Source organism: Theropithecus gelada, chromosome 6 (assembly GCF_003255815.1).
Source record: "Theropithecus gelada isolate Dixy chromosome 6, Tgel_1.0, whole genome shotgun sequence".
NCBI lineage: Eukaryota > Metazoa > Chordata > Mammalia > Primates > Cercopithecidae > Theropithecus > Theropithecus gelada.
The window spans coordinates 72,196,491-72,219,252 of NC_037673.1; the positions used below are offsets into that span (position 1 = coordinate 72,196,491).

General features: G+C 43.3%; 1 protein-coding gene across 2 annotated transcripts; it reads left to right on the plus strand.

The window, feature by feature from the left end:
- The first annotated feature begins 688 nt into the window (after positions 1-688).
- Positions 689-19,855, plus strand: F2R (coagulation factor II thrombin receptor). 2 transcript variants are annotated; one of them, XM_025388778.1, is made up of 2 exons: positions 689-1,118; positions 16,711-19,855. In XM_025388778.1, exons 1-2 carry the CDS (start codon positions 1,031-1,033, stop codon positions 17,898-17,900), a joined length of 1,278 nt encoding a protein of 425 aa, XP_025244563.1. In that variant the 5' UTR covers positions 689-1,030; the 3' UTR covers positions 17,901-19,855. The 2 variants fall into 2 exon arrangements, with proteins under 2 accessions (XP_025244563.1, XP_025244564.1); XM_025388779.1 differs by having other exon boundaries at positions 16,966-19,855.
- The last annotated feature ends 2,907 nt before the right edge of the window (positions 19,856-22,762 follow it).

The following is a 22,762-nucleotide window of genomic DNA, read 5'->3' on the forward strand; positions in this document are numbered from 1 at the left end:
CGGCCGGAGAACGCCGGCCTCACCTGCAGACGCGCGCCCTCCTCCCAGGCTGCGCAGGTGACCTTGGCGGGAGGCGCGGGAGAGGAAAGAGCTCCGCTAGGCCGCGAGCGGAGGAAGCGGGAGAAGCCGCTCTTCCTATTCCACTCGCAGTCCGCTGGTGGGGGAAACGAGTGTCCGGCGTATGAAACGCCTAACTTCGCGAAATAGAGACGCATAAAACTTCAAGAATTCTGTCCAAACTCAAGGCCCTTTCTCATTTAAGGGCCACCCTGTCACTACATCATAAACTTTTAAATCCATGATCCCCACGTTACGAAAGCATAAGTCCCTTGCAGACTTTTAGCGAAAACTGAACTTTGCCGGTGTCCCACACGAAGGGAGGGAGGACGGGAGGCCACGCCAGGACTGCGGGGGCTGCAGGGCTGCAGGGCTGCAGGGCGTGGACGCATCCTGGCCGGGGCGTCCACTGTCGACGTCTCCACATCCCAGGAGGGTCGAGACGGCCGCGGGAAGCAGCCGGCGAGCCGCGCGGCCCCGTTCCAAGGACCCCGCCAGTCTGAGTCTGAGTCACTGACAGCTTCGCCGGTCAACGGCGCCCAGAGGAAAAAACTTCTCATTTGGACTCCTAGGCCCGGCAGTGGCCAGCGGCCAGGGCCCCTGAACGGGGCGGGGCGGGGCGGGGCGCACAGAGCCAGAGGGGCTTGCGGGAGGCGGCGGAGGGACCGCGGGGAAGGGTCGGTGAGCGGCTGTGGCGCCAAGACTCTCACTGCGCGCCGGGGGGCGCCCTTCCCCGCTCGCGCCCGCGCGCTCGCGCGCCCCAGTCGCGCCCCAGTCCCGCCCCGCCCGGCGCACCGCGCCAGACACAGAGCTCGCCGGGGGTCGCTCGGACCCCGATCTTGCCCGCGGGCACCCCGCGCTCTGCCTGCCGCGACGACCGGCTGCCCGACCAGCAGAAGTTGGGAGAGAGGGTGGAGCGGAGCAGCCCAAGGCGGGGCACCTCCTGGAGCAGCGCAGTGCGGATCCCGGGACAATGGGGCCGCGGCGGCTGCTGCTGGTGGCCGCCTGCCTCTGTCTGTGCGGCCCGCTGTTGTCCGCCCGCACGCGGGCCCGCAGGCCAGGTGAGAGCCGCACGGGAATGGGGCGCGCGGGCGGAGGGACGCTGAGGGGAGACTGCGGGGGTCCCGGTTGCGTCTTCTCCTCACCCCTGCCTCAGTTTCCTCCGAAAGCCAAACTGGCATTTGGGCTGAGATCTAGAGTTTTTCCCAGTCACGTTTAGGTGGGGCGTGCCACCCCGTTCGCGGGCCCAGCCCATGCCCCTTTGGACTCGATCTTGGAGGGTGCAGCCCGCCTGCCACGGGATGTTGGATACGGAGGAGGTTGGGGCGGAAGTCCCTGGGGGAGCCTGCGGTCCTGCGTTGCACTTGTCATTGTGTAGCCTGTTTCTCCCAGGACCACCCCCAAAAAGAAAAGGTCTCACGTTACTCCACCAATAAACGTTCCGATCTTTTCAACATAAATTGGCGAACCGCTGCCGCTGAAGTTTTGCTTTGTTGGAAGTTTTTTTTCTTGCACATTTTACAGGCGAGGAAAGTGGTGTAGAGAAAAGCCCTGGCAGTCCCTTGGCATGTTTAGCAGAGAATCAGTACCAGCAGCCCCCGTCTTGTGTCCAGGAGGTGCTCGGTGCGAGATGTATGGTGAAAATAGCAGGGGCTCCGGGGGGGGGGGGGGGGGGGGGGGGGAGGGGGCAGGAGGAGGATTTTATTGTTACCTAGAACCCATTCCTTCTAAGTGAGTTGAAGAGAGAGATCCCTCCCCAGGACCAAGCTCCCTCGAACACTGTGGGATCCAAGTATTTCTGATCCGCTGCAAGAAGGTTGCTCCCCTAGAATATTTTCCCCACTGGTAGTCTATTTTTAAGTATCTGCCTACTTGACCAAATAAATAAATTTCATTAATTTATGTGGTCAAATATTTTCTATATTCCTCTCCCCAAAAGCAGGACAGATGAGTTGTTTTTAGTCTGTAAAGGCACTAATTAGAAAGTGAGAAAAGTGTTTTTGAATTTCCTAATAACAATAGTATTTTATAAGCTTTAAGCCATTTTTTTTTACGCTGAAATAAGTTCTAGCGGGTTTTCTTGTTATCGCTAAAAGAATGTGCACTCTCTATTGCTCCCACACTCAAAAAAAAAGTGTAGACACATCAAGATTAAGAGGTGACAAAGACATAGCATGTTCTTCCCTCTCTGTCTTTGTTCACGGTGAGTTTTGAGATGCTTTTGGGAAAACTAAGAGCTCCAGACAGGGGCCCAGTGTTTAGCAGTAACTAGCCTGCCTGCAGATAAGTGAGCATTGTTGTTGAGAGTGTTTGAGAGAACGCCGAGAACTCCTGAAAAGTTGTTTGCGATGAGATATAATTTCACATAACATTATGTAATTTGCTCAATTTAGTTGGAGACAAGCTCTTGAGAATCCAGTCTTTTGTTTGAGATTTGGATCATGGGGTGGAAAACAGGGCTTATAGAAATGCTGCATCCATTGTAGCCACCCGTTCTCACAGTAGCCTCCCAGCAAGGTGTGTATCCTCATTAAAGAGTGAAGTTAAAGGGTGCTGGTTTGCGCCAAGCGTCTTACATCCTCATGGGAGGAGGGTGCATGTTAATATGGACAGTGCTGGTGTAGACAGAAAGGCAAGTGGACCACCTTGGCTAGTTTATCAACACTGGATTCTGGAACCACTTGGGGAGGGAAAGACGAAAGGAGTATGATAGAGGAAAAGGAGCGCTTGCTAAGTGCAGTATTCCATGTCAAGCCCTGGGCCAGAAGGAATTTTCACTTAGATTGTCTCATTTCACCTTGTCAGAACACCTTGTTAAGGTGGGTGTTTATCCCCTTTTGCTGATTCTGAAACTAAGACCCAGAAACAATGGCAAAGCAAATGGAGGGGGGTGGGGGAAGGGGCGTGGGGTGGTGGGGAGGGGGCGTGGGGTGTGGGCAGTCCACCCACCCTGGGTGTAAGCAATTAGGAATAAGTGGGGCTTTGTCTTTAGAAAATTTAAAATCACCAATAAAATCAACCTAAGATAGGTTTACTTTTTATTACCACCATGCATTGGCAATTCTAAACATTGTCTGTCATAAGGTGGTGGTGCCGGGACTCCAAAGCATCCAGCGGTGCCTCCCATCCTTGAGCCGCCACTGCTCTGATAGAGTTTATTGCCCAGGATTACCAGCTCTGTGTGCTAAGAGGGGCTGTGGAGCCCTCCCAGGGCTGGCCCTGACCCCCAAGCTGAGCCTTCCTGCAGCACTTTCCGACTTTTTGTTCCCACTCATTTTGGCATTTCCTGCCTTGTCACTTTGTGTGTGTCTCATTTTCCCAGCTAAGATTATAAAGTTTTATTTATCCCCATGGTGACTAAAACAAATGTTCACTCAGCAGATAGTTGTTGAGAAATGTGTAAATTCATCAACAAGTTTACATTCCTTTGTCTAGACAATTTAAGTGAGGTGACATGTAATCATTAAAAGGGCCAACATGCAAAAGTAAAAGGTGATCTTTATGAATTTTATGAGGCTCTTAGAGGGTTAAAGGTTTCAAGAATAGCTGGTGGTGGCTATGACAGAGAGAACTCGGTGGGCAATTCCACTTGCTACCCTCCTACCCACAGAGTCAAGCCCAATTCTGTGGCATGGAATGAAGTGCTCCTCCCCTTGCAAGAGGGTCCCCAGCCCCTCTCCAGCCATCTCCTGTTACTCACCCTCCAGTTCATCCAGCCTCATCCTCTAGATCTTCCCTTCAAGGAGCTATACTTTCTCTGGCTTCTGTCCCCATGCCATTCCCTCTGGCCAGAATGCCCTCCCCATATCCCATACCTGCCACGTTCATGTTTAATTAAAAACAGCCACCATCTATGGAGCACTGAATGCAGCTAACACCCTGCTTAGGGACGTTATGCATACTATCTTATTTATTTCTCACAACAGCCCTTTGAGCAGATGTCATCCTCATTTTACTGGTTATAAAACAGAGACCCAGAATGGTTGAGTCCCAAGTTGAGAAAGAGGTGGTATTGGGACTGGGTGCAGTGGCTCACACCCGTAATCCCAGCACTTTGGGAGGCCAAGGCGAGTGGATCATTTGAGGCCAGGAGTTTGAGACCAGCCTGACCAACATGGTGAAACCCTGTCTCTACTAAAAATAAAAAATTAGCTGGGTGTGGTGGTGCACACCTGTAGTCCCAGCTACTCGGGAGGCTGAGGTACCAGAATTGCCTGAACCCAGAAGGCAGAGGTTGCAGGGAGCCGAGATCGTGCCCCTGCACTCCAGTCTGAGCAACAGAGTGAGACTGTCTCTCAAAAAAAAAAAAAAAAAAAAAAAAAAGAGATGGAATTGGGAGTTGACCACAGGCCTGTCTCTCCGGAGTGCGGGCTTTCTCTAACACCTCCCATAGAAAGGAAGCCATCTAGACTCCCAGCCCCTCTTACAGTAGAGAAGTAACCCCACTGTGTTCCCTAGTACCCCTAGAGGCAAAGTCTGTGCCCTATTGCCTTGGTAACCCAGGCCCAGCACAGGGAGGTATTTCATAAGCATTTATGCATGGACTGTGGTATTCTCTCATTTACTTTGCTAATGGATGATAAGGCAGGCTCTGGAAAGATCCCTGCTCATGGATACGCTAATTAATCAGATGTTACAAGAGATATCGCTAGTAAACCTAAACAGAAAGACACAAAACTGAGCAGTGGTTCTACCCTAAGCAGACCAGAAAGCTCTATAAAGCCTGAAAGTCAGATTTCTTATGAGCCAGCAAGTAATTTTCTACCCTACTATCTGTCTCTCTCCCCCCACTCCCCGATCTCTCTCTAATATTTTTCAGTGGCTTTGCCTTTATTTTTATAGAACATATAAGCATAGCAGGTTTTCAGGGTCTGGGTGCAGCGGCTCACACCTGTAATCCCAGCACTTTGGGAACCCTAGGCCAGATGATCACTTGAGACCAGCCTAGGCAAAATAGCAAGACTCCATCTCTATCAAAAAAATAATTAAAAATTAGCCAGGCACAGTGGTGTGCACCTGTAGTCCCAGCACCTGGGAGACTGGGAGGATGGCCTGAGCCCAGGAGTTCAAGGGGGCAGGGAGCCATGGTCACGTGACTACACTCTAGCCTGGGCAACAGAGCGGGAGAGACGCTGTCTTCCAAATATTTAATACATAAAAATTTTACATTTTAATTAATCATTTAAATTTTAAAAAATAAAAATAATAAAATTGAGATAAAATTCACATAACATAAAGCTAACCATTTTAAAGTGTACAATTCAGTGGGTATTTACTACATTTACAGTGTACAATGTACACTATAAACCGCTACCTACTTCTAAAACACTGTCATCTCCCCAAAAGGAAACCAGTAAGCAGTCAGATCCCATTCTCCCTTCCCCCTACCTCCAGGAACCACCAGTTTGCCTTTTGTCTCTATGGATTTACCTATTTTTGATATTTCATATCAATAGAATCATATAATATGTGGTCTTAGTGTCTAGGGAACTTAACTTTACATGGGTGAAAGTTGCTGTTGCTGTTTTTTGAGACAGGGTCTAGCTCTCTTACTCGGGCTGGAGTGCAGTGCCGCAAACTTGACTCGCTGCAACCTCTGTCTCCCAGGCTCAAACTATCCTCCTAATTCAGCCTCCAGAGTAGCTGGGCCACAGGCACCCGCCACCAGGCCTGGCTAATTTTTGTATTTTTGGTAGAGATGAGGTTTTATCACATTGCCCAGGCTGATCTCCATCTCCTGGGATCAAGTGATCCACCTACCTTGGCCTCCCAAAGTGCTAGAAGTACAGGCATGAGCCACCATGCCCAGTCTTTAACTAGTCTTCATGAGTACCCAGGCTCCCCTTCCGTTGCAGATACTCACAAAAACACCCTTGTTAGAAGAGTTATTAGGACCCAGGGCCGTGGTTTATTTTTGACTATGATGCCAGTGTAGAGGACTCCATAGTTTTACCCTTCATAATTTTCTGTTGGTTTCCTTTTTTGTGATTTCTTTCATTCTGCCTTTTTCTTTCTCTTGCTTGTGCCTAAAACTGTCATCATAAATAACTCTCCATATATACTGAGATTTTTTTTTCTGGGTATGAGCTTTCACTTCCCCAAATACCCTCTCCCACACTGACCTGGTCATGGTACTTGGAGGAAGCCACTTAAAGGGCTCTGACAGTCCTATATACATTATTTGCTTTCAAAAGTAAGTGGCCTTTTGACACAACAGGAATAATCTGTAATTTGCCCTTGAAAACAAATTTATATAACTTTAGGAAAAGACATTATGTAATCTATTTATATTTCAAGTCTATGATGAATTAAAAATCAGGTATTATAGTATTGTAGAATAACATTTACCAGTACAGTGTTTTCCTGTTTGGTAACCTACAGTAAGAACTGTAGAAATAACACTTTACATTGTGATATGGTTAGGGGTATGTGTCTTCAATAAATATGTGTGGACAATCATAGTGTATATGTAAACATGAAACAAAAGTTGTACCAAACAGTGCCCACCTTTACTGCACTGTATGCATTTTGATATTTTCTACCCTATAGTCTATTTTTAATGCTTATTGCAATGGTGTGAATTGATTTCATAATCATTGCTAAATCTATGCCATAATTTAAAACACAACGCAGCAGCTGCAGTGAATATTCCTATGGTAGCCAAATCAAAGGCCTTATTAGCTTTTCAGGAAAAGTTCTGTTTTCCTGGAACTGTTGCTTATTATTGTTCTTATCATGTCTAGAACCTAATTTATTTGAGTTCCGATATACAAACTGCAGAAGGACTTGGGCAGGGGTGGGCATGGGGACAGTTTTTGTAGTACAATGCACAGTACTTTGTACAGTACAAAGCTGTCGCCATCCCCAACCCTGGGGAGGAATTGGTGATCATTAACATTCTTGACTGTGAATTAGTTTTCATTTTAGCTAGATGTCTTGTTGGAGAGTAGAGAGCCGCATTCCCAAGACGGAGAGCTCAGGACCTGTAACTTAGTGGAGAACAGACCTGGAGGAACAGGAAACGTCGGGGAGTCAGAGTAGTTCCCAGGCAAGGCCTACTGGCATCCTCACCCCATGTCAGGCTCTGGCCTCCAGGCTGCTCCCGGCAAGAGCCCACACACTTTGCTTATGTAGTCTTCATGCCTGCTGTGGCATTAGGTACACCTGCGTTTACTTCCCTGCAACTTCCCTTCTCCCAGCTTCCTCTTAGGCTTGCTTTCCAATACTTCCAGAGGAGTACCTGCTCCAGGACATGGAATGGGAGGAGAGGAGGCCTCTGATATTGGCAGCTTCTTGTGACCCCCAGTCAGTCAAGAATTCTCCCTTTAGGCTGGGCACGGTGGCTCACACCTGTAATCCCAGCACTTTGGGAGGCCGAGGCGCAGATCACTTGAGGTCAAGAGTTGGAGACCAGCTTGACCAACATGGCGAAACCCTGTCTCTACTAAAAATACAAAAATCAGCCGGGCGTGGTGGTGCACAACTGTCATTCCAGCTACTCGGGAGGCTGAGGCAGGAGAATCTCTTGAACCCACGAGGCAGAAGTTGCAGCAAGCCAAGATCGTGCCACTGCACTCCAGCCTAGGAGACAGAGTGAGACTCTGTCTGTATTAAAAAAAAAAAGGGTGGGTGGAGGGGAATTTTATCTTTAATTCTGCTTTTTCTGTAGCAGAGATTTTTGTTCACTTACTGCTGTTGCATCTTCTCCATCTAGAACGGTGTTTTAAAGATGTATTTTTCTGTTTTGTCCTTGAATGTCTCCCTGCTATCTCTCTCCTGTGTGTAAGGGCTGAGTTGTTAGCGTGTGTGGTTGGTGTGCAGCCAAAGTCAGTAGGACCCCAGAATTCCCAAGCAACAGCTTTTGGCATCATCACGTTAAGCTAGTCATTCACATGTCCACATACCGCCTACTGTAGCTAAAAGGATGGGCAGATTCATTTGTTTGATGAAATGCTAAGAGAAAAAGATGTTCCTCTTTTAGGAGTAGGTCATGAATCACAGGTTTTTAAAGAGAGAATAGTGTGATGGGGTCAAAAGTTATGACCTTTGGAGCTGGGCAGATCTAGATTCAAATCTTGGCTCCTCTACTTCATAGCTGTGTGACTTTGGATTAGTTATTTAGCCTCTCTGTGCCTCCACGTTGTCATTTATAAAATGGTAGTCATAATGCTCATCTCATAGAAATGTTAGAGTTACAGGAACTAAGGCAAGTGAAGTATCAGGCACATAGCAGGTGCTCAAAAAAATGGTAAGGTTTTTTCATACACCAATCCTTCCATATTCCAGAAAAGCTTTTGAAGAATCGATACCAAATAAATTATGTAAATATAAGACAATCTTCACACAAACATGCAAGAACATTTTTCCCTTCAGAACTAGGACAAAAGAAAAAAGCAAAAACCCTTGCCCTTAACTTCTAGTGGCAAATAAACATGCATAAAGTATTTGTTTGTTTTTTTAACTTTTATTATGGGAGTTTTTATACATACCCCAAAATGAACAGTATAGTTACTCCCTCTACCCATCATCCAACTTCAGTATTATTTATATATGACCAATCTTGTTTTATCTAAACCCTCAACTGTCCTCCTCCCCCAACTATATAATTTTAAAGCAAATCCCAGGTATCATATTATGTCATTCATAAATACATCAGTAAACATCCTTAGAGGTTAGAATTCTTTTTTTCACATAACCACAATACAATTATAATACCTAAAAAATGAACAATTCCTTTTGTTTTTTGTTTGTTTGTTTTGAGACACATTCTTACTCTGTTGCTAAGGCTGGAGACCAATGGCACAATCATGGCTCACCCACAGCCTCAACCTCCTGGGCTCAAGCAATCCTCCCGCCTCAGCCTCCAAAGTAGCTGGGACTACAGGCCCACACCACCACAACCAGCTAATTTTTGTATTTATTTTAGTAGAGATAGGGTTTTGCTGTGTTGCCCAGGCTGGTCTGGAACTCCTGGGCTCAATCAGTCCTCCTGCCTCGGCTTCCCAAAGTGCTGGCATTACAGGCGTGAGCCACCATGCGCAGCCTAACAATTCCTTAATATCATCTGATAGTCAGTCAGTGTTCATATTTTCCTTACTGTCTCATAAATACCTTTTAACAGTTGGTTTGTTTGAATCAGATTCAAACAAGGTCCACCATTACATTTTAATCTGTAACTGCCCACCCCATCCCTTTTTTTATTGCTATTTATTTGTCAAAGAAACTAAGCCATCTGTCTTACTTTCCTACATACTGGATCTGGCTAACTGCGTCTTCAACTTGTGGATCTAACATGTATGAAATGTTTCTGTTCATTTCCATCATTATTGTTTTGGTGGTCAAATTGATGATCAAAATGTCACATCTTTGGTCCATGGGAGCCCTTTCAGATTGACTCCAGGGTCTTTTTGACCTAACCCTGATATTATTTGAAGATGTTCAGTGTTCATCTTGTGTATTTCCTACCCCAGATCTGGAACTAGCCATTTCTTTAAGGAGCCCCAGTTCTTTTCATTGGAAAATGGTGTTTGTTTGAATCTGAGGGAGTAAAACATTCCAGTAATGCTGCTGTTTTCCACTTGACAGAGTTAGTGTGTTTCTGTTATTTTGCTGTCCTCCTCTTCATTTCTTTTTAGCCTGTAGTGTTGTTTCAACTGCTGTGCTCTGCGTGGGAATGTGAGCAAAGTCCTGGGACTTCTGCTTTGTTAACTCTCAAAAGGCGTGAGCCCCCAGGGCAGAACTGTGAGTCAAAACCAAGACTTGGTGTGTCATGAAATGCTGGTGTGGTATAAATCCCAGGATCAAATGCGACATTCAGAGATCCTCTAGTCACCCCTCCGCTTCCAGGACAGATCTCATCACAGTCAGAAAACGTGTTGCCTCACTCACTACTTTTAAAACAATCTCCAGAGTTAAAGAGTCCGTATTTGAACTATTTAATAATTTGCTGTATTTGATAACAAAACTACTCTAGAGCAATTCAGAGAAGCCTACATTAAATGAAACTTAGCAGATAGCATGAAAACTGAATTCAGGACTTCTGCTGCCTTTTTTGTGAAACCACAGCTTAACAACAACAACAACAACACAGAGATGAATGAGAAGAGATTTGGGCACCCTGACAAGCACTTTCTCCTTGACCTGAGTTGTGCTAGGACTGGAGGAAAAGTGAGATACTGAAACTCAAATTTCAGCTTAAGGGTCTTGAACTAGTTGGAATTATCTAGTCACCTTACATTGGTTTTGTCCTTTGTTTAATGCTGGTATATACTACATTTTTTTCCTTTTCTTTCTTTTTTTTTTTTTCTGACATTCTTTAATTTCACAAAAACCAGAATATCAAACCTATAGTATCAAGAAAAGGTAACACCTTAGGCAGTGATATTTAACCAAGGGATTATACGTTCTTCCTGAGCTCTAGCCTATAAAAATTTCATGTTTCCACAAGTATAATGTTTCTGTCGGAAGTACTGTACTGCCTGAGGCCTACCCAAAGAAGATGTTTTTTAAAACAAGTACTTATTGCCTAAATAGTAAATACAGAGTAAAGTCTAGTGACAGTTTGATTTTCAGACTAAGTGATAGTATATGAAGAGCTTAGTTGTATTTATTAGTTTTCCCATTGTATCACTCTCAGGCGTCATCTTGATTCATGCATGTAAGTATGCATGTTCATGTCCACTTTTTCCCCTCTGTGCCTCACAGAAGCCCATAATCTGGCCAGGCTTCCAAAACTGTAGAGGAGAATTGCATTGTTTTAAGGTTCCTTGGCCAGGTGCAGTGGCTTAGGCCTATAATCCCAGCACTTTGGGAGGCCGAGGTGGGTGCATCACTTGAGGCGAGGAGTTTGAGACCAACCTGGCCAGCATGGTGAAACCCCATCTCTACTAAAAATACAAAAATCAGCTGGGCATGGCGGTGCATGCTTGTAATCCCAGCTACTTGGGAGGCTGAGGCAGGAGGATCGCTTGAACCCGGGAGTCAGAGGTTGCAGTGAGCCAAAATCGCATCACTGCTCTCCAGCTTGGGTGACAGCAAGACTCCATCTCAAAAATAAATAAATAAAAGGTTCCTCTAGGCCAGCATTTTTGCACATGCATGTTTTTGTGATATTAAAGTGCCAGAACCACAAACAAGAAAAATAAAAAATAAAAGATATTTTTTTAAGCGCCAGAAGCCATTCATTCTTTTCTTTCAGCTCCCACACACTCATTGTGATCTTGAGAATAGCTTCACGTCCACAGGGGCTGTTGGGACCAAGGTCAGGCTTCTGTGTGACTGGGGCAAGGTGAACACAGAGTAAGTTACATGCATTGCGAAGGTAAGAGAGTGATACTTCCATAAAAGATTGTGAATTCGAAATTTGATTCATAGTTCTGAACCCTAGAGCTATATAATTTACAACTTGTTCATTCCCTCATTGTACTAAAAAACTATAAACATTGCTAAGTAGGAGGGAAGATGAACCTAGATTTCCTTTTAACTTAATTAAGTGAGCAAACAGTTGGATATAAAAGCACACTACGTGGAAGTGGGAGAGGAAGGATAATAGTAATTTCTTAAACTGCTTAATTGTTATAGTTTCCAAAGTGAATGTGTGTCCTATTTCACATGGAATGCTCCAGTTGCCAGATTTGTAGGCCAGACAGGCATTAGAATCCCATTTTAATGATTCTGAGCTTAATTCAGAGAAGTTAAGTGATCCCTGAACAGAGTCAATATTAGAATACAAATATGTGCCTACCACATGCAGGGCACAGGGTACTGGAGGTTCAGAGATTAACAGGAACAGTTCTTACCCTTAAGGATCAATCTAGACACAAGTGTGTATTCACATTCATCACTGGAGATATTCATTCCTTCCCTGTGACAGATATCCTGCCAGGCCACCCCTTCATTGTCTGGAGACCCTCTCCCAAATTTGCTTAGGGAGCTTGACCTCAACCCTACACTGCCAGGCTCTGCTCTGCTGTCTCTGAGTTGGTACTACTCTAGCTTTGCTCTTCATTTTGGAAACAGATGCCAATGTATTGTGTTTTACTTTCTATTTCTAGAATTTCCACTTGGTAGTTCTTTGCTGATATTTCCTATTTTCAGTTCATTTCAATGAAATACTTTTCTTTTTTTCTTACACATGGTTGTAATACATTCTTCAAAATCCTTATCTGCTAATTCCAACATCTGGGTCAACTTGAGGTTGGTTTCCGCTCACTGTCTTTTTACTTAAGACTGGGTCACCTTTTTTTTTTTTTTTTTTTGGAGACAGAGTCTCACTCTGTTGCCCGGGCTGGAGTACAGTGGTGTGATGATAGCTCACTGTAACCTCGATCTCCCAGGCTCAACCTGTCTTCCCACCTGGGCTTCCCAAAATGCTGAGATTACAGGTGTGAGCCACCACGCCTGGCAGCCCTCTTTTTCTTTTATTTGACAAAAAGTTATATATAGTGTATAACATGTTTTGCAATATGCATAACTTGTGGAATGGCTAAATCAAACTTATAACACGTATTACCTCAAATACCATTTTTTTGTGGAGAGACCACTTAAAGTCCACTCTCTTAGCAATTATCAAGTATACAACACATTGTTATTAACTATAGTCACCATATTATACAAGAGATTTTTTTTTAACTTATTCCTTTTAACAGAAATTTTGTACCCTTTGACCAATGTCTTCCCAGTATACCCTACCCACGCATCCAACCCCAGCCTCTAGTAACCACCATTCTCTTCTCTGCTTCTACGAGTTCAACTGTTTTCGATTCCACATATAAGTGAGATCATGCTATATTTGTCTTTCTGTGCCTGGCTTATTTCACTTAACATAACGCCCTCTCAGCTCATCCATGTTGTTGCAAATGACAGAATTTCCTCTTTTTTAAGGCTGAATAGTATTCCACTGTGTATATACACCATTTTTTTCATTCATTCATTCATTTATCAGTGGATACCTAGTTTGATTCCATAACTGGGCTATTGTAAATAATTCTGCAATGAACATGAGATTGCAGCTAACTCTTTGACATCCTGGTCTTTTTTTTTTTTTTTTTTTTTTGAGATGGGGTCTTGCTCTGTCGGCCAGGCTGGAGTGCAGTGGCGCAATCTCAGCTTACTGCAACCTTCACCTCCTGGATTCAAGCAATTCTCCTGCCTCAGCCTCCTGAGGAGCTGAGATTACAGGCATGCACCACCATGCCTGGCTAATTTTTGTATTTTTAGTAGAGACGGGTTTCACCGTGTTGGCCAGGCTGGTCTCAAACTCCTGACCTCAGGTGATCCACCCACCTCGGCCTCCCAAAATGCTGGGATTACAGGCATGAGCCACTGTGCCTGGCCAACATCCTGATTTTATTTCCTTTGGATGTATGCCCAGTAGTGGAATTACTGTATCATATAGTAGTTCTATTTTTAGTTTTAGAGGAACCTTCATACTGTTTTTCATAATGGCTATGCCAATTTAAATTCCCACCATCAATATACAAGGGTTCCCTTTCCCCATATCCTCACCAACATTTGTTATCTGTCATCTTTTTGATAATAGCCATTCTAACAGGTATGAAGTGATAACTCATTCTGGTTTTAATGTTCATTTCCCTGATTAGTGATGTTGAGCATTTTTCATATACTTGCTGGCCCTTTGTATGTCTTCTTTTGAAAAATGTCTATTTAGGTCCTTTGCCTATTTTTAAATCAGGTGATTCATTATCTTGCTGTTGAGTTATAGGAGTTCCTTATATATTTTGGGTATTGACCCTTTATCAGACATATGGTTTGCAAATATTTTCTTTCATTTCATACATTTTCTCTTCACTGTTGATTGTTTCTTTTGCTGTGCAGAAGTTTTTTAGTTTGATACAGTCCCAGTTGTCTACTCCTCCTTTTATTGCCTGTGCTTTTAGGCTCATTACAAAAAATTATTGCCCAAAACTATATCAAGAAGCTTTTCCTCTATGTTTTCTTCTAGTTGTTTTACAGTTTCAGGTCTTATGTGTAAGCCATTAATCCATTTACCTTGGTTGTTGTATATAGTGTGAGAGAAGGGGGACAAGGGGTCCAGAGTTTATCACTTTTGTGTGTAGGGTGGTTGGATCTGGTGATACGATTTGACTCTGTGTCCCCACCCAAATCTCATCTTGTAGCTCTCATAATTCCCATATGTTATAGGAGGGACACAGTAGGAAATGATTGAATCATGGGGACGGGTCTTTCTTATGTTGTTCTCATGATAGTAAATGGGTCTCTCAAGATCAGATGGTTTTAATAATGGGAGTTTCCCTGCACAAGCTCTCTCTTTGCCCACTGCCATCCAAGTAAGATGTGACTTGCTCCTCCTTACCTTCGGCTATGATTATGAGGCCTTCCCAGCCATGTGGAATTGTAAGTCCAGTAAACCATTTTCCTGTATAAATTACAGGAAAAAAGACTCTGGGTTTTGTTATATTCCTTCAAAGAGTGTTGGTGTTTTTGCTTTAGCAGCCAATTAGTTTGGTTTTACTCAAACAGCAGACTCTTTCTCTCTTGAGCAGAAGCTTAAATATCACTTCAGTTATTTTATCTTTAGCAGAGGTGCTTCTCATCTTTCCTACACATGCATAGTTCAAGGGTCAGCCAAACCCTAGGACAGAATTTATACTGAAATTTAGGACCCCCTGCTCCCTGACTTTTTCCTTTCCAGGATTCTCTCCTAACTTTCCAGTGACTGTGTTTGCCCTGAACTCTGTCCTCTGGTTCTGTAGGCCAAAAAGATATGGATTTTCTATCTGGGTTTTAGTCACCTTTTATGTTATGTAGGCACTGCTGTTATATAGGAAAAAGCAAACTATTTTCCCCAAACTATTTTCTCTTACCCAGCACTTCACTCAATCCTTGTGACACCATATGTCTGGAGCTTGTTTCTCCACATACCAAGCAACCAATTCTCCTGCAGATTCTCCACTGGACTCCAGCTGGGTATCCTTGAATATAACTCAATTCTGACGCTATCTGCCTCTTAATATAACTCAATTCTGACACTATCTATCTATGTGGAGATAGAGTCAGATTCCACAGATTAAGGGCTCAGTTTCACAAGGCTGCCTTCCACTTCAGATGGCAGTCATAAGTGTGGGCCTCCAGACTTCTGACTACACTATACATTGGGAGTTCCTAAGGCCCCCTACTCAGATTTGATTAATTTGCTAGCATGATTCACAGAACGTTGGGAACCACTTTACTTACCTTTATCCATTCATTATAAAGAAAATTACAGAGGATACAGATGAACAGCCACATGGTGGAGATGCATAGGGCAGGAATTGTGGGAAGGAGCACAGAGCTTCCATGCCCTCTCTTGGGCACCACCTTCCAGGAACCTCCATGTGTTCACCTATTTTTGGTTGATACTCCAAAAACCTTGGTTGGCCTGGCATGAGTGGCCAAGAACATCTGCTGCTCTGCTGACCTGCTGAGGAAAGAAGTGGAAGAATGACTGACATGATGGGTACCTTGTGACTATGTTAGGAGATAACCCCAGGGATTGTGGTTTGGACCCAGAAATAGTGAGAGATTTCTACATTCTCCTGTGTAAGCAAACTAAAGACTGTAGAGGAAAACTACTGTCATGGACAATGGCCATAGAATTGGGAGTCCTGAGTCCCATTATTAATTTGCCTCTAATGCCAAAACCTTTAAGAAATCCCCTCTGGTGGCACGTGCCTATAATCCCAGCTACTCAGGAGGCTGAGGCAGGAGAATTCCTTGAACCCGTGAGGCGGAGGTTGCAGTGAGCTGAGACCGCGTCACTGCACTCCAGCCTGGGCAACAGAGCGAGACTGTGTCTCAGGAAAAAAAAAAAGAAATCCCCTCAGCTTTCTTTTTTTTTTTTTAATTTTTATTTATTTTTATTTTTTGAGACAGAGCCTTGCTCTGTCGCCCAGGCTAGAGTGCAGTGTTACAGTCTCGGCTCACTGCAACCTCTGCTGCCCAGGTTCAAGCGATTCTTCTGCCTCACCCTCCCAAGTAGCTGGGATTACAGATGCATGCCACCGTGCCCGGCTAATTTTTGTATTTTTAGTAGAGACGGGGTTTCACCATCTTGGCCAGGCTAGTCTTGAACTCCTGACCTCGTGATCCACCCACCTCGGCCTCCCAAAGTGCTGGGATTACAGACGTGAGCCACTGTGCCCAGCCTAAATCCCCTCAACTTTCTACGTGGATTTTTCCATTGAAAAGGGACAGGTTTCATGGGATGGCTGCAGACTAAATGGAGAAAATGTGCACATGAAGGTATGTGGAGGAAAGAGAAGTCATAGAAGCTGGGAGTGACTTGTTTATATAGACAGTGGCTAGTGTGGAAATCACTGATTGATCCCTTCATGTCAAGTACTCAGCCTTTCCTGATGTCTTCAGTGTAGATCTCTGAAAACTTATCATTCACCTTTGTCCCTTTGAGGGACAGAGTTTAGTAAGTATTGCTCATATCAAGACAAATGTTGCACAGTATTTTGAGTTGGCTTATTCTGTAATAAAGTCTATTTGTGCATTATCTGCTCTTTACCGCCCATTCTCCTAGTAAGAAAACATAAACAAAAGTAAAATATGCTCTCTGCTTGTCGCTTTTGCCTTGTTGATGCATTCATTTTTTACATTTAAAATTTTTTTAATTTTATTTTTCAGCGTCAAAAGCAACAAATGCCACGTTAGATCCCCGGTCATTTCTTCTCAGGAATCCCAATGATAAATATGAACCATTTTGGGAGGATGAGGAGAAAAATGAAAGTGGGTTAACTGAATACAGATTAGTCTCCATCAATAAAAGCAGTCCTCTTCAAAAACCACTTCCTGCGTTCATCTCAGAAGATGCCTCCGGATATCTGACCAGCTCCTGGCTGACACTCTTTGTCCCATCTGTGTACACCGGGGTGTTTGTAGTCAGCCTCCCGCTAAACATCATGGCCATCGTTGTGTTCATCCTGAAAATGAAGGTCAAGAAGCCGGCGGTGGTGTACATGCTGCACCTGGCCACGGCAGATGTGCTCTTTGTGTCTGTGCTCCCCTTTAAGATTAGCTATTACTTATCCGGCAGTGATTGGCAGTTTGGGTCTGAATTGTGTCGCTTTGTCACTGCAGCATTTTACTGTAACATGTACGCCTCTATCTTGCTCATGACAGTCATAAGCATTGACCGGTTTCTGGCTGTGGTGTATCCCATGCAGTCCCTCTCCTGGCGTACTCTGGGAAGGGCTTCCTTCACTTGTCTGGCCATTTGGGCTTTGGCCATTGCAGGGGTAGTGCCTCTGCTCCTCAAGGAGCAAACCATCCAGGTGCCCGGGCTCAACATCACCACCTGTCATGATGTGCTCAATGAAACCTTGCTTGAAGGCTACTATGCCTACTACTTCTCAGCCTTCTCTGCTGTCTTCTTTTTTGTGCCGCTGATCATTTCCACGGTCTGTTATGTGTCTATCATTCGATGTCTTAGCTCTTCCACCGTTGCCAACCGCAGCAAGAAGTCCCGGGCTTTGTTCCTGTCAGCTGCTGTTTTCTGCATCTTCATCATTTGCTTCGGACCCACAAACATCCTCCTGATTGCGCATTACTCATTCCTTTCTCACACTTCCACCACAGAGGCTGCCTACTTTGCCTACCTCCTCTGTGTCTGTGTCAGCAGCATAAGCTGCTGCATCGACCCCCTCATTTACTATTATGCTTCCTCTGAGTGCCAGAGGTACGTCTACAGTATCTTATGCTGCAAAGAAAGTTCTGATCCCAGCAGTTCTAACAGCAGTGGGCAGTTGATGGCAAGTAAAATGGATACCTGCTCTAGTAACCTGAATAACAGCATATACAAAAAGCTGTTAACTTAGGAAAAGGGACTGCTGGGAGGTTAAAAAGAAAAGTTTATGAAAGTGAATGACTTGAGGATTCTATTAGTCCCCACCCAAACTGTATTGACTTCACCTCCTAAAACAACAGATGTACAACTTGCATGCCTGCTTTTTATGGGAGCCATCATGCATGTATTTTTGTCAGTTACCAGAAAGATAACAGGACGAGATGACTGTGTTATTCCAAGGGAATATTGCCAATGCTACAGTAATAACTGAATGTCACTTTTGGATATAGCTAGGTGACATATGCATAGTTATATGTGTGTATATGTAGATGTATGCACACACGTATATTATTTGCAGTGCAGTGTAGAATAGGCACTTTAAAACACTCTTTTCCCCCCCACTCCAGCAATTATGGAAATAATCTCTGATTCCCTGATTTAATATGCAAAGTCTAGGTTGGTAGAGTTTAACCCTGAACATTTGATGGTGTTCGTCAACAGTGAGAGACTCCGTAGTTTGGGCTTGTACCACTTTTGCAAATAAGTGTATTTTGAAGTTGTTTGACAGCAAGGTTTAAGTTATTAAGGGATAAGACTTACTACTATCTGTGTGTAGAAGTTCTAGTGTTTTCAGTTTTAAACATATCCAAGTTTGAATTCCTAAAATTATAGAAACAGATGAAAAGCCCCTATTTTGATATGGGTAGTATTTTTTACATTTTACACACTGTATACAGAAGCCAAAACTGAGCAGAAGTCCTCTAGTGAATGTAGGCTGGCTTTCAGAGTAGCCTATTCCTGAGAGCTGCATGCGTCCGCCCCTGATGGAGGACTCCAAGCAGCTGACACATGCCAGGGCCATGTTAGACACAGATTGGCCAGAGACCTTCCTGCTGAACCTCACAGAAAGCAATGAGACTGGGGCCACCACATTTGCTCCATCCTCCTAGAATTGGCTGCGAACTGATCATGTTTATGAGAAACTGGCAAAGCAGAATGTGATATCCTAGGAGGTAATGACCATGAAAGACTTCTCTACCCATCTTAAAAACAACGAAAGAAGGCATGGACTTCTGGATGCCCATCTGCTGGGTGTAAACACATCCAGTAGTTGTTCTGAAAGGTTAGTTCGGATTTGGAAGCACCCATTATGCACTGTGGGCACTCCAATAGGTGCTGGGCACACAGAGTGGAATAGGACCCAGACCTGCCCTCAAGAGCAAAGTAGATGACGCATAGAGTGTGACATATGCGTAATAAATATGTTTCACACAAACGAGGCTATCAGCTAAAGAACTTTGAACATTTGGGTTAATAGTTCTTGTGGTTATAACTTAAGGTGAAAACATAATGCAGTACAGGACATATATTTTTTAAAATAAGTCTGATTTAATTGGGCACTATTTATTTACACATGTTTGCTTATATTGAGTGCTCAAATCAGGTTTTCTTTTAAGAATCAATCATGTCAGTCTACTTAGAAATAACAGAAGAAAATAGAATTGACATTGAAATCTAGGAAAATTATTCTATAATTTCCATTTACTTAAGACTTAATGAGATTTTAAAAGCATTTTTTAACCTCCTAAGTATCAAGTATAGAAAATCTTCATGGAATTTACAAAGTAACTTGGAAATTAGGCTGAAACATATCTCTTTTTTCTTATGAAAAAATGGTAGCATTTTAAACAAAATAGTTGCAAGGCAAATGTTTATCTATTTAAAAGAGCAAACTATTTCCAAATACCATAGAATAACTTACATAAAAGTAATATAACTGTATTGTAAGTAGAAGCTAGCACTGGTTTTATTAATTTAGTGTCTATATTCATTTTATCTAAATCAGTGGAGATTTACTGTCATTGTTTATTAGTCTGTATATATTAAAATATGCTATCATTACTGTACTTACAAAATAGTATGTCACTGTTTTTATGTTCACTCTTAAAAAACTAACCTATATTAATAAATGTGAACATCTGCTTGATATCTCTTTGGAACAAATTAGTATTGTATCTTTGTCGTCCTGGCACACTTTAAGGGCTTAACTGAAGAGCATTTAATGAAGAGGTGATTTGCAAAGGTGTGGATAGGGTTAAGGGAACCAACAGGGAGTGGTGAAGCACCCCCATAGACTAGCAATCAGGGGAAGCTGTTACTGCCTCCAAGGCCCATGTAGAGGAGGGAACACACTGAGGCCTCTCCCTCACCCTCTGATCTCTTGCGAGGCCTCCCCTTGATCCTAATCTTAACCCAATACCCAGAAGTGAAGTAGTCCATAAAGATCAGCTTCCTTAGCCATGGAGAATGGATCTGGAAGAACAAATGCAGGGAAAAAGAAAACAAATAGCACCATTTCTGCCAAAGACATTGAGTGATTAGCGCTCTCTCTCTTAATCCCTTCTTAGGAAAATTTAAGTTTATTGGGAATATATTCAAATTTCTGAGTTATAAACATCCTGGGTAGTGTCTGTAGTTCTTCCCTAGTGAGAGAGAAATTAAATGTCAGAGCAGAAAGGAAATCCATAAAAGGGCTGTGCTGTCTTCTCTGGCTGAATGACAGTCCTTTGCCATCTAGCACTCCCTCAAGCAGAACGGAGGAGGGGAAATTGAAAGCAAAATGACTAGTACTTCTCAGGGTTGAAAACCAAACAATTTTTGATAAATTATTTCTAGAGTATAGTCAATGAAAAATTATTTCAACTAAACAAGGATTTTGTTAACATACAGAATTTTTATGAGTTAACACATAAGCTTTTTAAGTTTCTAAGGCCTGAACTCTTCACATGTATTTCAAGGAACAGATTGAGTTCAAAAAACCTTAAATTTTGCTAACACAACAATGTTTTTTTGTCCAGGCGTGTTGGCTCACGCCTATAATGCCAACACTTTGGGAGACTGAGGCCGGAGGATCATTTCAGACCAGGAGGTTGAGACTAGCCTGAGCAACATAGTGAGACCCCATCTCAATTAAAAAATAAATAAATAATTAACCTGGCATGATGGCATGCCTGTGGTCCCAGCTACTCAGGAGGCTGAGGTGGGAGGATCATCTGAGCCCAAGAGGTTGAGGCTGCAGTGAGCCATCCACTGCAGTCCAGCCTGGGCAACAGAGTAAGATCATGCTTCAAAAAAAAAAAAAAAATACGTTTTTTCCAACAAGCCAAAAATAGCATTTTTAGGGAAATGGAACGTTTGGCTATTGAATATACACTTGGAAAATTTTAGGTTATACTTCTGAATTTAAGAAATTTAAAAAACTGTTTGCTGTTGGCATGTCTTTGAGGAAGTTGAGCTACGGAAGCAAGTGGAAAAGGTTAAGCAGCATTGATGACCAAGCTATTTAAGTTTCTGGCCCTGGACCATCCTCTAGTAGCTTATCTTCAGCCAGGTGCTGTCGTGAAAATTAAGGGGAAAAACAGGTCACCAATGGTAATTTCCTGGCATAATTAGCATGTTATGTGGCTATGCCTTTCAAAATTACTAGACCAAATGTGTGTGAAGAGTAATTGACCACAGGATAAACCTAATTTGTGTTTTGTTAAGTGAGCTGCAATTGAGAAGAGAGGAGAAATTCTCTAATGCAATTATTCTCAGAGTTCCTGAGACTCTTTCAGGAGATCTGCAAGGTCAAAACTCTCTTAAAATACCAAGATATTATTTGCCTTTTTTGGTCTGATGCTGTCACAAGTGGACAGATGAGTTTTCCAGAAGCTACACAACATGTGAAAATGCAACAGATTGAATGCAGAAGCAGAGATGAAAATCTGTCTCCTGTTACACCAGTCATTAAAGAGATTGCAAAAATGTAAAACAATGCAACTCTCCTCCTTAAATTATTGTTTTGGAAAAAAATTATGAAAAAATAGTGTTTATTTTAACATGTAATGGGTTTATTGTCATTTTTAGCTGAAATAGATGTTTTCAAAAGTTCTCCATTTTAGTGTCTAATATGGAAAATATCAGCAGATAAAATCATTGGCAGCAGGATGCAGTAGCTCACACTGTAATACCAACACTTTGGGAGGCCAAGCCAGGCGGATAACAAGGCCAGGAGTTCGAGACCAGCCTGGGCCACAAGGGTAAACCCCATCTCTACTAAAAATAAAAAAATTAGGTGGGTGTGGTGGTGCACATTTGTAATCCCAGCTACTCTGGAGGCTGAGGCACTAGAATCACTTGAGCCTGGGAGGCAGGGGTTACAGTGAGTCAAGATCGCATCACTGCACTCCAGCCTGGATGACAGAGCAGAGCAAGACTCTGTCTCAGAAAAAGAGAAAAAAATCAGTGATGTGCTGCTAAACAGGATCAAACAAAAAGAAAATAAAGCCTGATCTGGCAAACTAGCATTTGCCAATTTTCATGGTGTGAATACTCCCTTCTTTTCCAGTTTCAAGCTCCCAACAGTTTAACAGTTGGCTTGACAAATTTCCTGAATATTGAATTCTTATGAGCAGGTACAAGTTGATTCCAGCACACCGATGGATGCAACTGACATAAACAAAGGCTCTTTGCTGGTCCTCAATAATTTTAAGTATATTAAGGTGTTCTGAGCAAAAGAAGTTTGAAAAGAAGTTTATCCAAGATTTCCCAACTTTATTGACTTGAAGAAAACAGAGAAACTGGTAATGATTACAAAAGCATAAAAGCAAATGGGTAGAGTTGGCTTACAGCTGCAGGTACCACTCTGGGTTTCTGGCTGTTTCAGAGCTGAGGGGTTCCAAGTCTTGGAGCTAGAAACTGATTCAATGGCCGGGCTCAGTGGCTCACACCTATTATCCTGGCACTTTGGGAGGCTAAGGCAGACGAATGGCTTGAGCCCAAGAGTTCAAGACCAGCCTAGGTAACATGGCAAAATCCCGTCTCTACAAAAAAACAAAAACAAAAATTAGC

What these genes read in the sequence shown, in the direction of transcription:
- F2R (XM_025388778.1), top strand. Translation starts at nt 1,031, where the DNA reads ATGGGGCCGCGGCGGCTGCTGCTGGTGGCCGCCTGCCTCTGTCTGTGC. An exon ending in CACGCGGGCCCGCAGGCCAG is followed by an intron (nt 1,119 to 16,710) that starts GTGAGAGCCGCA and finishes TTTATTTTTCAG; the next exon opens with CGTCAAAAGCAACAAATGCC.